Source organism: Salmo salar, chromosome ssa09 (assembly GCF_905237065.1).
Source record: "Salmo salar chromosome ssa09, Ssal_v3.1, whole genome shotgun sequence".
Classification (NCBI taxonomy): domain Eukaryota; kingdom Metazoa; phylum Chordata; class Actinopteri; order Salmoniformes; family Salmonidae; genus Salmo; species Salmo salar.
This window is the reverse complement of record NC_059450.1, coordinates 129725437-129740473: the sequence shown is the minus strand read 5'-3', so window position 1 is coordinate 129740473 and position 15037 is coordinate 129725437. Positions and strand designations below refer to the sequence as shown.

Below are 15037 nucleotides of genomic sequence, written 5' to 3'. Positions count from 1 at the left end.
CGAATGGTCTTGAAGCACGTAGCACGTAAAAATCGTCTGTCCTCGGTTGCAACACTCACTTCTGAGTTCCGAACTGCCTCTGGAAGCATTGTCAGCACAAGGGGTTTCCATGGTCGAGCAGTCGCATACAAGCCTTAGATCACCATATGCAATGCCAAGTGTCGAATGGAGTGGTGTAAAGCTCGCCACCATTGGACTCGCCACCATTGGAGCAGTGGAAACACATTCTCTGGAGTGATGAATCACGCTTTACCATCTGGCAGTCCGACGGACGAATCTGGGTTTGGCGGATGCCAGGAGAACACTACAGCATACAATGACATTCTAGACAATTCTGTGGCAACAGTTTGGGGAAGACCCTTTTCTGTTTCAACATGACAATGCCATTGTGCACAAAGTGAGGTGCATACAGAAACAGTTTGTCGAGATCTGTGTGGAAGAACTTGACTGGCCTGCACAGAGCCCTGACCTCAACCCCATCAAAAACCTTTGAGATGAATTGGAACGCCGACTATGAGCCAGACCTAATCGCCCAACATCGGTGCCTGACCTCACTAATGCTCTTGTGGCTGAATGGAAGCAAGTCCCTGCAGCAATGTTCCAACATCTAGTGTAAAACCTTCCCAGAAGAGTGGAGGCTGTTATACTGTAGCAGCAAAGGGGGGACCAAGTCCATATTAATGCCCATACATTTTTATGAGATGTTTGACTACAAGGTGTCCACATACTTGGTCATGTAGTGTATATGGCAATTACAAATCAAAACTGGAGGATTTTCACAGATAAAATGTATATACTGTAGTATGTATAAGCTGGAAGTAGAAGCCTAAGTGTTGTTGTCCATTCGTTTACTCCAATTAGGGGAGGGGTGGTAGGGTTAGGGGAAAATAATAAATAAGGAAAATATATTTAATAATACAAATATATATTAAAAATAATATATATTTACAAAAATATATTTACAGTGCATTCGGAAAGTATTCAGACCTCTTCCCTTTTTCCCCATTTCGTAACGTTACAGCCTTATTAAAAAAATGTATTAAATTATAGTTTTCCCTCATCAATCTATACACAATACCCCGCAATGAAAAAGTGTAAAACAGGTTTTTAGAAATGTTCTAAAGGTTTAGAAACCTTATTCACATAAGTATTCAGACCCTTTTCTATTAGACTCAAAATGAGGCTCAGGTGCATCGTGTTTCCATTGTTCATCCTTGAGATGTTTCTACAACTTGATTGGAGTCCACCTGTGGTAGATTCAATTGATTGGACATGATTTGGAAAGGCACACACCTGTCTATATAAGGTCCCACAGTTGACAGTGCATGTCAGAGCAAAAACCAAGCCATGAGGTTGAAGGAATTGTCCGTAGAGCTCAGAGACAGAATTGTGTCAATGCACAGATCTGGGGAATGGGTACCAAAACATTTCAGCAGTATTGAAGATCCCCAAAAACACAGTGGCCTCCATCATTCTTAAATCAAAGAAGCTTGGAACCACCAAGACTCTTCCTAGAGCTGGCTGTCCGTCCAAAATGAGCAATTGGGAGAGAAGGGCCTTGGTCAAGGAGGTGACCAAGAACCCGATGGTCACTATGGCAGAGCTCCAGAGTTCCTCTGTGGAGATGGGAGATCCACCCAAAATGACAACCATCTCTGCAGCACTCCACCAATCAGGCCTTTATGGTAGACTGGCCAGGCGGAAGCTACTCCTCAGTAAAAAGCACATGATAGCCTGCTTGGAATTTGCCAAAAGGCACTTAAAGGACTCTCAGACCATTAGAAAAAAGATTCTCTGGTCTGATGAAACCAAGATTGAACTCTTTTACCTGAATGCCAAGAGTCACGTCTGGAGGAAATCTGGCTAATCCCTAAGGTAAAGCATGGTAGTGGCAGCATCATGCTGTGGGGATGTTATTCAGCGGCAGGGACTGGGAGACTGGTCAGCTTCGAGGGAAAGATGAACGGAGCCAAGTACAGAGAGATCCTTGATGAAAACCTGCTCCAGAGCGCTCAGGACCTCAGACTGGGGCGAAGGTTCACCTTCCAACAGGACAATGACCCTAAGCACACAGCCAAGACAACACATGAGTGGCTTCAGGACAAGGCTCTGAATGTCCTTGAGTGACTCAGCCAGAGCCCGGACCCAATCGAACGTCTCTTGAGAGACCTGAAAATAGCTGTGCAGAGACACTCCAAATCCAACCTTACAGAGCTTGAGAGGATCTGCAAGGAAGAATGGGAGAAACTCCCCAAATACAGGTGTGCCAAGCTTGTAGCGTCATGCCCAAGAAGACTCGAGGCTGTAATTGCTGCCAATGGAAATTGAAATTGAATTTATTAATTTTTTTCACCTTTATTTAACCAAATAGGCCAGTTGAGAACAAGTTCTCATTTACAACTGTGACCTGGCCAAGATAAAGCAAAGCAGTGCGACACAAACAACAACACAGAGTTACACATGGAATAAACAAACATACAGTCAATAACACAATAGGAAAACATCTATATACAGTGTTTGCAAATTAGGTAAGATTAGGGAGGTAAGGCAATAAATAGTGGCGAAGTAATTATAATTGAGCAATTTTACACTGGAGTGATAGATGTGCAGAAGATGAATGTGCAAGTAGAGATACTGGGGTGCAAAGGAGCATAAAAAACAAAAAAGAACAATATGGGGATGAGGTATTTGGTTGGGCTATTTACAGATGGGCTATGTACAGGTGCAGTGATCTGTGAGCTGCTCTGACAGCTGATGCTTAAAGTTAGTGAGGGAGATATGTCTCCAGCTTCAGTGATTTTTGCAATTCGTTCGAATGAGGAGTTGAAAGAAAGAGGCTATGTGTGACATATATATATATACTGCTCAAAAAAATAAAGGGAACACTTAAACAACACATCCTAGATCTGAATGAAAGAAATAATCTTATTAAATACTTTTTTCTTTACATAGTTGAATGTGCTGACAACTAAATTACACAAAAATAATCAATGGAAATCCAATTTATCAACCCATGGAGGTCTGGATTTGGAGTCACACTCAAAATTAAAGTGGAAAACCACACTACTGGCTGATCCAACTTTGATGTAATGTCCTTAAAACAAGTCAAAATGAGGCTCAGTAGTGTGTGTGGCCTCCACGTGCCTGTATGACCTCCCTACAATGCCTGGGCATGCTCCTGATGAGGTGGCGGATGGTCTCCTGAGGGATCTCCTCCCAGACCTGGACTAAAGCATCCGCCAACTCCTGGACAGTCTGTGGTGCAACGTGGCGTTGGTGGATGGAGCGAGACATGATGTCCCAGATGTGCTCAATTGGATTCATGTCCGGGGAATGGGCGGGCCAGTCCATAGCATCAATGCCTTCCTCTTGCAGGAACTGCTGACACACTCTAGCCACATGAGGTCTAACATTGTTTTGCATTAGGAGGAAGCCAGGGCCAACCGCACCAGCATATGGTCTCACAAGGGGTCTGAGGATCTCATCTTGGTACCTAATGGCAGTCAGGCTACCTCTGGCGAGCACATGGAGGGCTGTGCGGCCCCCCAAAGAAATGCCACCCCACACCATGACTGAACCACCGCCAAACCGGTCATGCTGGATAATGTTGCAGGCATCAGAACGTTCTCCACGGCGTCTCCAGACTCTGTCACATCTGTCACGTGCTCAGTGTGAACCTGCTTTCATCTGTGAAGAGCACAGGGCGCCAGTGGCGAATTTGCCAATCTTGGTGTTCTCTGGCAAATGCCAAACGTCCTGCACGGTGTTGGGCTGTAAGAACAACCCCCGTCTGTGGACGTCAGGCCCTCATACCACCCTCATGGAGTCTGTTTCTGACCATTTGAGCAGACACATGCACATTTGTGGCCTGCTGGAGGTCATTTTGCAGGGCTCTGGCAGTGCTCCTCCTGCTCCTCCTTGCACAAAGGCGGATGTAGCGGTCCTGCTGCTGGGTTGTTGCCCTCCTACGGCCTCCTCCACATCTCCTGATGTACTGGCCTGTCTCCTGGTAGCGCCTCCATGCTCTGGACACTACGCTGACAGACACAGCAAACCTTCTTGCCACAGCTCGCATTGATGTGCCATCCTGGATGAGCTGCACTACCTGAGCCACTTGTGTGGGTTGTAGACTCCGTCTCATGCTACCACTAGAGTGAAAGCACCGCCAGCATTCAAAAGTGACCAAAACATCAGCCAGGAAGCATAGGAACTGAGAAGTGGTCTGTGGTCCCCACCTGCAGAACCACTCCTTTATTGGGGGTGTCTTGCTAATTGCCTATAATTTCCACCTGTTGTCTATTCCATTTGCACAACAGCATGTGAAATTTATTGTCAGTCAGTGTTGCTTCCTAAGTGGACAGTTTGATTTCACAGAAGTGTGATTGACTTGGAGTTACATTGTCTTGTTTAAGTGTTCCCTTTATTTTTTTGAGCAGTGTATTTAAATCTCATAGGCCAATGGGTAAGGTAGTGTACACACTCAACTGAACACTCCCCCAACCACCACTCTCAATAGAGGGATATTTGTCATGCTTTGACTTGCAACCACTCTCCAACCTTTGGGGAACTAATTTCAGGATTCAGAGATGCATCACAAAAACGAATTGGTGAAGGAAGTCGCGCAGCACATCATTAACCAGGGCCTGGAAAAAGGCTGGAACATTAGTAAGTCCAAACGGCATGACCCGGTACTCATAATGTCCATTAGGAGGGTTGAACGGTGTCTTCCACTTATCTCCCTGTCTGATGAGCACCAGATTGTACGCGTTCCGTAAATCCAATTTAGAGAAAACCGTAGCTCTCTGGAGTCTCTCTAAAGCTGATGACATAAGAGGAAGGGAGAAACGGTTCTTGACGGTAATGTTATTTCAACCCTGGTAATCGATACAGGGACGTAATCTCCCATCCTTCTTCCCAACAAAGAAAAAACCCGCTCCTGTAGGTGAAGTGGACGGCCGAATAACATCAGCTGCCAGCGCCTCCTCATTGTAACTGTTCATGGCTGCAGTATCTGGACCTAAGAGAGAACACAGCCCTCCTCTCAGAGGAGTGGTACCAGACAGGAGGTCGATGGCACAATCGTAGGGCCTGTGAGGAGGTAGTTTGCTGGCCCTTTGTTTGCTGAAGACCTGACCCAAATCCCAGTAATCCCGAGGTACTCGGGAAAGGTCACGCTTGTCAAACCCAGCCAGAGGAACAGGAGGATCATAAGTCTCCAGACGAGCAGGACCGGAAAGGTGTGGAGAGAGTTGCTGGCAGGTGAACTGGCATGAAGGATTCCATCCCAGAACTCTTGCCGAAGGCCAGTCAATTTGAGGATTATGGGTGGAAAGCCACGGATGTCCAAGAACCAGGGGAAGTTCAGGAGAGTTCACCAGATGTAACTGGATAAGCTCCACATGGTCATCCAGAACTCGTAGCTGAATAGGCATGGTGAGTTGCTTCACCTTCCCAGACCCTAGGTGTTGACCATCCAGCGCAGTGACCGACAACGGAGTGTCCAGCTCAGTGAGTGGCAGCTTCTGTTGGTGAGCTAATGTGCGATCCAGAAAACAGCCAGTAGCCCCAGAGTCTATGAAAGCAGGAATGTCCAACTGTCCATTGTCCCAACGCAGGTTGGCCGGAAGCAAGGTGCGTACCGTATCGGCCGCAGGAGACTGTATCTGACTCTCCGGAGAGGCAAGTCTGGTGCCTCCCAATTGCATCGGCTCCTCTGAAGGATATGAAGGAGAACCATAGCCGAATTGAGAACCCTGACGGGGTACAGGACAAGCAGGCCCAGCATACGGCATTGGAACAAATAAAGAATCGACTCCCTCAGCAGGGCCCAAAACACTGGATCCAACTCGGAACCCCTCCGTCCTCTCCTGACGACGTTCCCGAAACCGGTTGTCAATCCGGATGGCCAGAACGATAAGCTCCTCCAGAGTGTCAGGGTTGTCCCGGGAAGCCAGTTTGTCCTTGAGAACCTCACTGAGTCCGTTCAGAAAGATTGAGTGAAGTGCCTCTATATTCCAACTGTTCTCAGCGGTGAGCGTCCGAAAGTCAATGGCGTAATCAGCTCTGCTCCGGCTGCCCTGCCGCAGCTCAATGAGTCTTTGAGCAACATTCCTACCACTGATGGGGTGATCAAAAACACTCCTCATCTCCTGAGTGAAGCTTTACCAATTGAAACAAATGTCTGATTGCTGCTCCCAGATGGCCGTGGCCGAGGCCAGAGCCTGTCCTGAGAGCAAGGAGATGACATATGCCACTCTGGAAGGCTCGGTGGGAAACGTTGATGCCTACAGCTCGAAGGCCAGCAAACATTGGAGCAGGAACCCACGACACCTCCCAGGATGCCCCTCATAGAGCTCCGGTGCTGGGAGATGAGGCTCCCGAGGGGAGGAAGACGATGAGCTGGTAGGAAGTGGAGGGTTAGAAACCGCAACAGGTGCAGCAACAGTTGCTCCTGTCTGTCCCGTCTGCAGAGTGAACACAAGAGTTCCTAAATCCTCCGACAATGTCTTCAGCCACGCCTCATGGTGACCAATCACTGTTCCATGGTGAGTGAGAGCCGACCGTAAGTGGTGGAGCTCGGAATGTCCCTCGGACGACGGGGAAATCTCTGCTGGATCCATTTTGAGGCTCAGGTCTACTGTGACATTAGTGCTAGTATGAACTCGGACCAAGGTGCAGAGAAACACAGCAGGGAGAGGTAAGGGTAAATCCAGAATATTTACTTAAGGTCTTCATAGCAAAACAACAAAGCAAGGGCACATGAGAACACTGAACAAACATGAGACCTGAGAAACTGGCCCAGTCCACAGAGGAACCTAAATAGTCATCCAGCAGGTGATCCCGATAAGCCCAATCAGGGTCACCTGGATACTAGAAGTAACCCAAGGGTACACTCCAGTGGCAACCTCAAGTAGTACACTCAAGGGAGAAAACCTGACCTGTGACAGTTTGTCAGTAAACGGGAAAGTGAGTGTACCATTGATTGCTACTGTGCAAAAGATCGCTTTTTGTGAGATTTTAAGATTGATTAATTAAGAAACAAAGACGGCAAATTGGAACAATCAAAGAATAAAAAACTGTACTCTGTCACTGCTAATACAGTCTTGTCTATTTTCCTGTAATTCTATAACTAGGCTAACTCATCTGTCTCGTGGCATTATTTCTCTGTGTAACATACTACTGCGCTCTGATCTCTGAAATACTGATGCACCCCATACGAACAGTATTGATAAGATTATTGAAATGTTTTACTTATCGTAGGGCCACATTGAGTGCTAGTTTTAATTTATCTTGGGTATTTAATATCAATCAATGGCATCCCCTTGTGCAAAGAAATATAATTGGCTCACTTTGGTGTTTATATACAGTATATTGTAACTCTATGGTCCTACTATACATTAGGATTTGTCTCACGTTTCTCACACTTTAAGAGCTACTCTGTTTAAAAGGCTTGTGGAACCCAGAGCTTTGCAGCAGACATGGAGTAGAATACAGAGCAGGGAGAGGATAACCAGAGAGGTCATTCCTACTTTTGGGGTCTCCTCCAGACCCAGGGGTAGGTTAGTGATTCTCTTCCCACAGCCCCTATATCTCTGCGGGTGTAGCACTGTGAGTCTGGCAAGTGAGAGTATAGGTTAGTAAATCTATGACCATGAATAAAATGACCATGGATAAAACAGAACTACATGCAACTGAAACAAGATGTGTGTATGAGTCCAGAGAGACAGCACAGAGTTGAGCCAACTAAACCATCCGCTACTGTATTGTATGCATTGTTCTAACAGCAGGACAGTGTTGAACAAACATAAGTGGGAAACAGTGTACTCTTCGCTCGCACGCGCACACAAACACAGAGAGTTGTGCTGCAGACACTGCAGTAGATCGACCAGAAGTGGCAACAAAACCCACTACTTATTTTATTTGCTTATGATTCAAATGCATAATGTTACACCCTTTAGTTACTATATGGGCGTACAATAGAGAAAGCAGAGGTGGTCTGGCTTTCACTTTAAGATTTACAGCCTAATAAACCAGGCAGCAGAAATGCCTCACATTTAGATATAATTATTAGTTCAAGCATCAATATTTCAGATTGTTGTAGGCTAGACTTCAGTATGCAAACTTTTGTCTCTAACGCTGGAAGAAAGCCTGCATATTGTCTACGGCAGTGGTCTTTTTTACAGATGTCTTCAAAAGATGTATCATATTTAAGTTGCATTAGTAATAGACCGTAAAACAAAGACTCTGGCAGCCAGTCTGTAATGTAAACCAATGCATCATAGCCCAAACAGAGATCTAGATTTGTATTTAGCTAGACTGTTAAATTGGTAGAGAAATCAGGACAGTGTACAGCACTAGCTGTGGTCAACAGTGTATAGCGACAATTCCTTTAACAGCAGCCAAATCAAGACCTAATTGAAATGGTTCTGTGAGACTGAACACAGTGTACTGTATAACGATTTGTTATTTGTCATATACCCATTACTAATGGCAAACTCATTACTAATGGTGTGCTTTGAAACCAACCTGTTAGAGACAGAGAGAGCGAGAATCTACATTCCTCCAGCTTGGAATATTATGCATCAGGGACCACAGATTCACTAGACCACAAATGATACTGTATATTCTGGCTTGCCCTCAAGGAGTGGGTCAGAAGGCTATGCATATGCATATGTCCTGGAGGAGAGAGGGGGAGGAAAAGTATGATCACTAGCCTGCCACCTAAAGGGGGACCTAACCTCAGTCCTAAGGGAGTGCTGGAAAGCATAACTAATCAACCTGTTGTCTCATTTAGGATTGTGCCTGTGTCCAGAGGCTATTCATGACTAATCATCCTGTTACTTCTCCCAAAACCGCACTAATGTATTGAGGCATATAGAGGGGAGCAAGGCATGACCAATCAACCTGCTGTGTCAGTGAAGACCCCAACTGTGTTTGTGTGTGTGAGAATACTCTGAATTAGATCAGACCAACACAAAATGATCATAGGGTCACACAAAACAAAATTCCCAACAAACTTCTGAAAGATGCATTTCATGTGTAAAATATGATCGAACTTAAGTTGATTCTCACATACTGTACTGTAAGTTACAGTGCAGCAGCAGCTGTACAGCACAATGCAAGAGAGCCTATAGCCAAGGTTGTAACTGTTATATAGTTAAAGACATGGTGCTGAATATTCAGGCAGCAGCAGTGTTATGCATTAGCCTTCTGTGTGATGCCCGGGGATACCCGATGGCCATTCTTCACTCCCAAATCCACAGCACGCACATACACACACAAAGTCAACTGTATGATGGAGTTGGACATAGTATGGTATGATGTTGAGAATACTCTGAATTGGATCAGACCAACACAAAATGATCATAGGGTCACACAAAACAAAATTCCCAACAAACTTCTGAAAGATGCATTTCATGTGTAAAATATGATCGAACTTAAGTTGATTCTCACATACTGTACTGTAAGTTACAGTGCAGCAGCAGCTGTACAGCACAATGCAAGAGAGCCTATAGCCAAGGTTGTAACTGTTATATAGTTAAAGACGTATGGTGCTGAATATTCATCATGTAGTTTATACTGATAGTTCCTTCTGCTCATGAGAGGTCAAAAGACAAACCCTCAACACACTGCTTTAAAACATCTCTAGTTATGACAACCCTTGACCGGTGTGTATACAGTATATATTGCCCCAAAAAAGTATGTTTTTGTTGATCAATCCTACACATACTGTACAGTAAGCAATGATACATGAGGTATCAATGAAAGCTGAAGCTTTAAATGAAGGTTGTGGCTTGACACTGGCCAATGTGGCCATGCCTGATAGTTAACCCAAGGTCTTAAACCTGTCCATACTTGACAACACAATTTAGTCCTTCAGCAGTCTCTATTGACGAGCCATGTCAACACATAACTAAAGTTTCAAGTTTTAATGTCATGTGCACAAGTACAGTGAAATGTCTTTCTTGCAAGCTCCAAACCCAACAATGCAGTAATTAATATCAATGTAGCACTAAAAATAACATAAGTTAGAACAGAAACACACGAGAAATAAAAATAAGAACATTAGAAAGTAAGAAGCTATATATAGGGTCAGTTCCAATACAATATTTACAATGTGCAAGGATACTGGAGTGATAGAGGTGGTTATGTATAGGGGTATGATGACTAGGCATCAGGATATATGATTAACAGAGTAACTAAACCCAAAGCCAACATGATGCCTCCTTCACCATGACTAGTCTGGTGTAAATAAATACAGTATACAGTAGAAAGCCTTTAGCCAACTACTGAAGGTAAAGTACAGCGGGGTGACAACAGTAGTACCTCTGCTGCATTTCCTCCAGTGGAGAAGTCTAAATGGCACAATGACATGATACATTTCCTCATGACACCTTATGTGAAGTGTAGTCTGGTTGGGTCGTTCCACCTCAAAAAGCACTAGAAAATAGGATTTCAACACTCACCATCTCAAATTGTTCTGAAATCGTATCTATTGTTAGAAATAGATAAGATTAACATTCCTGCAACATTATTTTGTTGAAAAATAATTGGATCTCTGACACATTAAGCTAATTGATTGCAGTCACACTGCCCATTTTAATTTATAAGATTTATATAATATTCAATAAATATAGTACCTAACATCGGATTTGGACCACCCTTTTTTCTAACAATGAGTTAGACATGAGGATCCAAAGAAATGGTCTGTAGTGACGCCTCTATCACTGAGATGCAGTGCCTTAGACTGCTGAACCAGGGTCTGTAGTGACGCCTCTATCACTGAGATCCAGTGCCTTAGACCGCTGCACCACTCGGGGGCCCAGTGTGAGATGGTTTGGGCTGAGTTGGACCACAGAGTGAAGGAAAAGCAGCCACCAAGTGATCACCATATGTGGGAACTCCTTCAAGACTGTTGGAAAAGCATTCCAGGTGAAGCTGGTTGAGAGAATGCTAAGTGTGCAAAGCTGACATCAAGGCAAAGGGTGGCTACTTTGAAGAATCTCTAATATAAAATATATTTTGATTTGTTTAACACTTTTTTGGTTGCTACATGATTCCATATGTGTTATTTCATAGGTTTGATGTCTTAACTATTATTCTACAGTGTAGAAATAGTAGGTGTGTCCAAACTTTTGACTGGTGCTGTAGGTACCATTGACTTGCATTGGATTTGTACCACAAATGCTAAAAAGTTTACATTTGAAACAGTGGCCAGGTAAACTAAACCAAAGCATGGGTTGCTGTCATACCTGGTCCATAGACGGCTTACAGGGTAAGAAAAGCAATATGTCCATTGTCATTTGGATGAACAATCCCTTTAACATCCTTAAAAAATAATCACCTAATAGCAGAAACGGCACCATCTAGTGGTCTGAAATTGGTAATATCAGGATGTTGGATGGGACATAAACCCAACAACTTCAATGACTAATTTCACTGAACAGGGCAAAAAACAATCACCAAATTCACTGACAATACATTAAATAGGATGAGAAAACAATACTCAGAGCCGCAGCTCCATACTACTTGTCAGACAGAGATGTGATACTATATAATGGGGTTGGATTGGAGTGGGTGGCTTTTGACCATTTCTTTGGATCCTCATGTCTTACTCATTGTTAGAAAAAAGTTGGGTCCAAATCTGATGTTAGGTACTATAACTGTTGAATATTATATGAGTACTATAAATAAAAATGGCCAATTTGTGTGCAATCAATTAGCTTAATTTCTCAGAGATCAAATTATATTTCAACAAAATAATGTTTCCGGAATACTTATGTTATAGTTTTGTATGGTTTTTTAGAACAATATGAGATGGTGGGTGTCATGGCTTGCTGAAATGGAACGAACTCTATGAGTAATCGTCTGCTATGAGCTCTACAGTTTTAATCTGAACTCTAAAAACCCATCAATAATGCCATTAAACACTAGCCACAGAAGGTCAGACACTAAACTATGATTGAAGACAACTGATGTTAAAGTATGCCACCAATATTGATTACAACTCTGTTACAGTCAAGTGACAAAGGAAAGTAAAAAAGAGTGAAGATAACAAAACATATATTCTGGTACCACATGACAAGGGAAGTAATACTTCCTAAAATGAGAGGAATACACATCCCACAGCCATCCTAACTGCCAGCCCAGTCCACTACACAGGTTATACGTGTATATGAGCAGAAGGTTGTTAGAGATCCCAGTCTCCCAGTCCCTGCTGTTCTGTTGCTTACCCATACTGATCCCCATACTCTGTGGTGGGGTACAGATGCAGCACAACAGGCTCCTTCACCGGGCTCTCCATCATGTCTCTGGGGGTAGGGGTTCCTGAACCCGGTAACTCTCCCTCTCCTTCTCCTCCTACCTCAGGTACAGGTTCCTCTGTCCGACTCTGAGGCTCCTGCTCCGTCACCTCCATCAGACGTCTCTGCAGGCAGACTCCTAGTCCTAAACACAGCTGCAGCAGCAGGCTGCCTGTCCCCGGACAACTGAGCCCGACTGCTGCCTCACGAATTTGGGCTTCTCCCAAAGCAGCAGCATCAGTATCCGGAAATCCGTTGATAATATTTGAGCCGTGAAAGAGGCAGTATATTGGCTCACTCACTCACTCACTCACCACTGACTCTCTCTCCCTCTCTCATTCTCTTTCTCTGTCTCTCTTTCCCTCTCTCTCTCTCTTTTACTCACTCACTCAAACACTCAGGCAAACATTCCTCCACATGTGGAAACAAGGTTGAAGACTCATTAGTGAGTCCTGACTCCCAATGACCGCAAGAACCTTTAGTCTGCGGCTGCGCTCCTGCTCAGAGTGTATTCACAGTGCGTCGCGGCATCCTGCGCGATAACAAATGTCGCAAAAGCCTACCTGGTGCGCGACATGTGTAAAAAAAAAGTGACATACAATGATAAGCACGCGTAAAAAGCGGGCGTCACGGAAGACTCAGCGGTGACACAGGCAGAGTAGCACCCATAGCGCCTCACAGCCCCGCGGGAGGGACACTCAGCTCGCTGTTCTAATGAGATGTGTGAAAATAGAAATTCACACCTCCAGATCAACACAGCTATCCAGAAGAATTTCTGGTAAATTGTTAATCACACACTCATCATCAGTATGATAGAGGGTCAGTGTTGACATGGAATGATCTGATAATCATAATGCATTGGGATCAACTATCCATCTCCATCAGTCACTGAAATGTCATGGCATTTTGCTGGGTCTTTTCGTATTTACATTGAAATGTGCAGTGTCTTGTGAAAATAACTCGCCAATTCATGCCATGGTAGGCCTGCCCTACAAGATCGAAATGATGATGCAGTTCTGTGATTAGTCTACAGTTTTTTCTTTATCTACTCCACAATATCAAAATAAATGTTTTATTTATCGATTTTAGAATCAAGCCTATTCTCTAATAACACCAATAGAAAAATGTAATTATGATAGTCTGATGAAGACTGTTCTATTAAGCCTACTCTGAAATCAGGTCAGGATAAATTCGATTACATTTGAAAGATATAGCACACATTTAGGCGATTTGAAAATTCAAACATCATACTGAAACTGTCAATCCATTCAAAATTATCTTCACTCCATCAAATAATGGTCAATCATGCTAGACAGAGGAACGTAGGCTATTAAATAACAACAGGTGTATAAGAACCACTAAACACTAAGGCAGTCAGAAATAGGCTATTTCCAATGGGTACAGATAAGTTCAAATGTTACTGAAAATGATTCAAATGTATTTTTGAATTCCAGATTTACCTTTCAGGGGAGCAGTGGGTTGTCTTTGAAAGCGATTAATCAAATCCGTAGTCGATAGGATCCCCGAATTAGACGAACTGGGATCCAGTTTAAATACCTCGCCTGAATGCTCATAAATGATGGTTGTTTTTACAACAAGCTACAATGTGGAACAATTTTTCCACCACAACAAAAGGATGCGTTGGTTGATCGTCTTTATATTGACAAGTCCATGCGTAGCTTACTGGGAACATTCACTGACCCAGTTCCAGCCGGCGCAATCAAACAGTTGCACTTTTGGACCAAGTCCCATCAATTTTAACAGCCCCTATCCGTCCACACCATATCCATATGCTACAGTGATATAGGTGCTCACCGCTCATAAAAGGTTGTCTAAGTAACCCAAGCCGTTTGTTTCGTGTAACTGTCCTATAGCTGGCAGATTTATTGGTGCCAAACGCCTGGAGAGATTGATGATAGAGCATTCAGCGGCGTTCAAGGCGAAGCTCCTACACAATCAATTTCTCAGGACGCTTTAGAGTTCGGTGTTTAACGGTTGTTTGCCTCTCCAATCCACCTTTCGGTGTCAATTCTAGGTTTTTCTACGGATAACAGGTCTTATCCTTGCGAAAACGGTTCAGTCATAATTTCTTCTTCCACAAGCTGTTGTTATTAACCAATGTGCCGCCTGCACTCAACAAGGACCGACTGACCAGCGGAGAGTCATTGCTCTGCTTTAGCACTGCTTACTTACTATCCGTTAGGTCTGCGCGCCTTATTGAAATGTGGGCTCATTTGCATCCCAATCTGCAACCATTAGGGAACTTAACTATTCATTTTTTTTAAATTATGCATAGCCTACGCCCTTTTGAGGTTACAAAGGGCTAACATAGCCTATCAATTCTCATCCATACATTTGAGTCAATTTATATGATATGGTCATTGGTCACCTAAATCCAGCTCATTCATGTTCTTCAATACTTCGTTTTATCTTCCCTTTGGCTGTTTTAGACTTTCAGGTTATTCATTTTCAGAAGATTAAATGCACGGTATAATTAACATTCCGGAGACTCCTGTTGCAACATTATAGCCTGCATGAATAAAGACTGCTATGGATTTCACAGTCACCAACAGAATAATTTTCATCTTCTCCACTAAACTGAACAGTATCTCCAGAAATTCTCTAGACAGCCACTACTCCCTGGTTAACAGGGGCAGACTGGGACCAAAAATTGTCTCTGGCATTTCTGACACACCAGGCAATTATTTTCCTTTAGGCCCCACACTGCAATTTTT

General features: G+C 43.8%; 1 protein-coding gene across 2 annotated transcripts in view; it reads right to left on the bottom strand.

The window, feature by feature from the left end:
• LOC106612817 (calcium-binding protein 8) overlaps positions 1–14504 on the bottom strand; it is a 62468-nt gene extending 47964 nt beyond the window's left edge. Inside the window, exon 1 of one of the 2 annotated variants that reach the window (XM_014214341.2) lies at positions 13763–14504. Coding sequence is in view for 1 of the 2 variants with exons in the window: in XM_014214339.2 (XP_014069814.1) it covers positions 12234–12418 (185 nt within the window). In the remaining variant the exon portion in view is untranslated. Of the gene's footprint in view, positions 1–12233; positions 12777–13762 lie in introns of those variants that run through there. The other variant, XM_014214339.2, reaches the window with a different exon arrangement.
• Between the last annotated feature and the right edge of the window lie 533 nt (positions 14505–15037).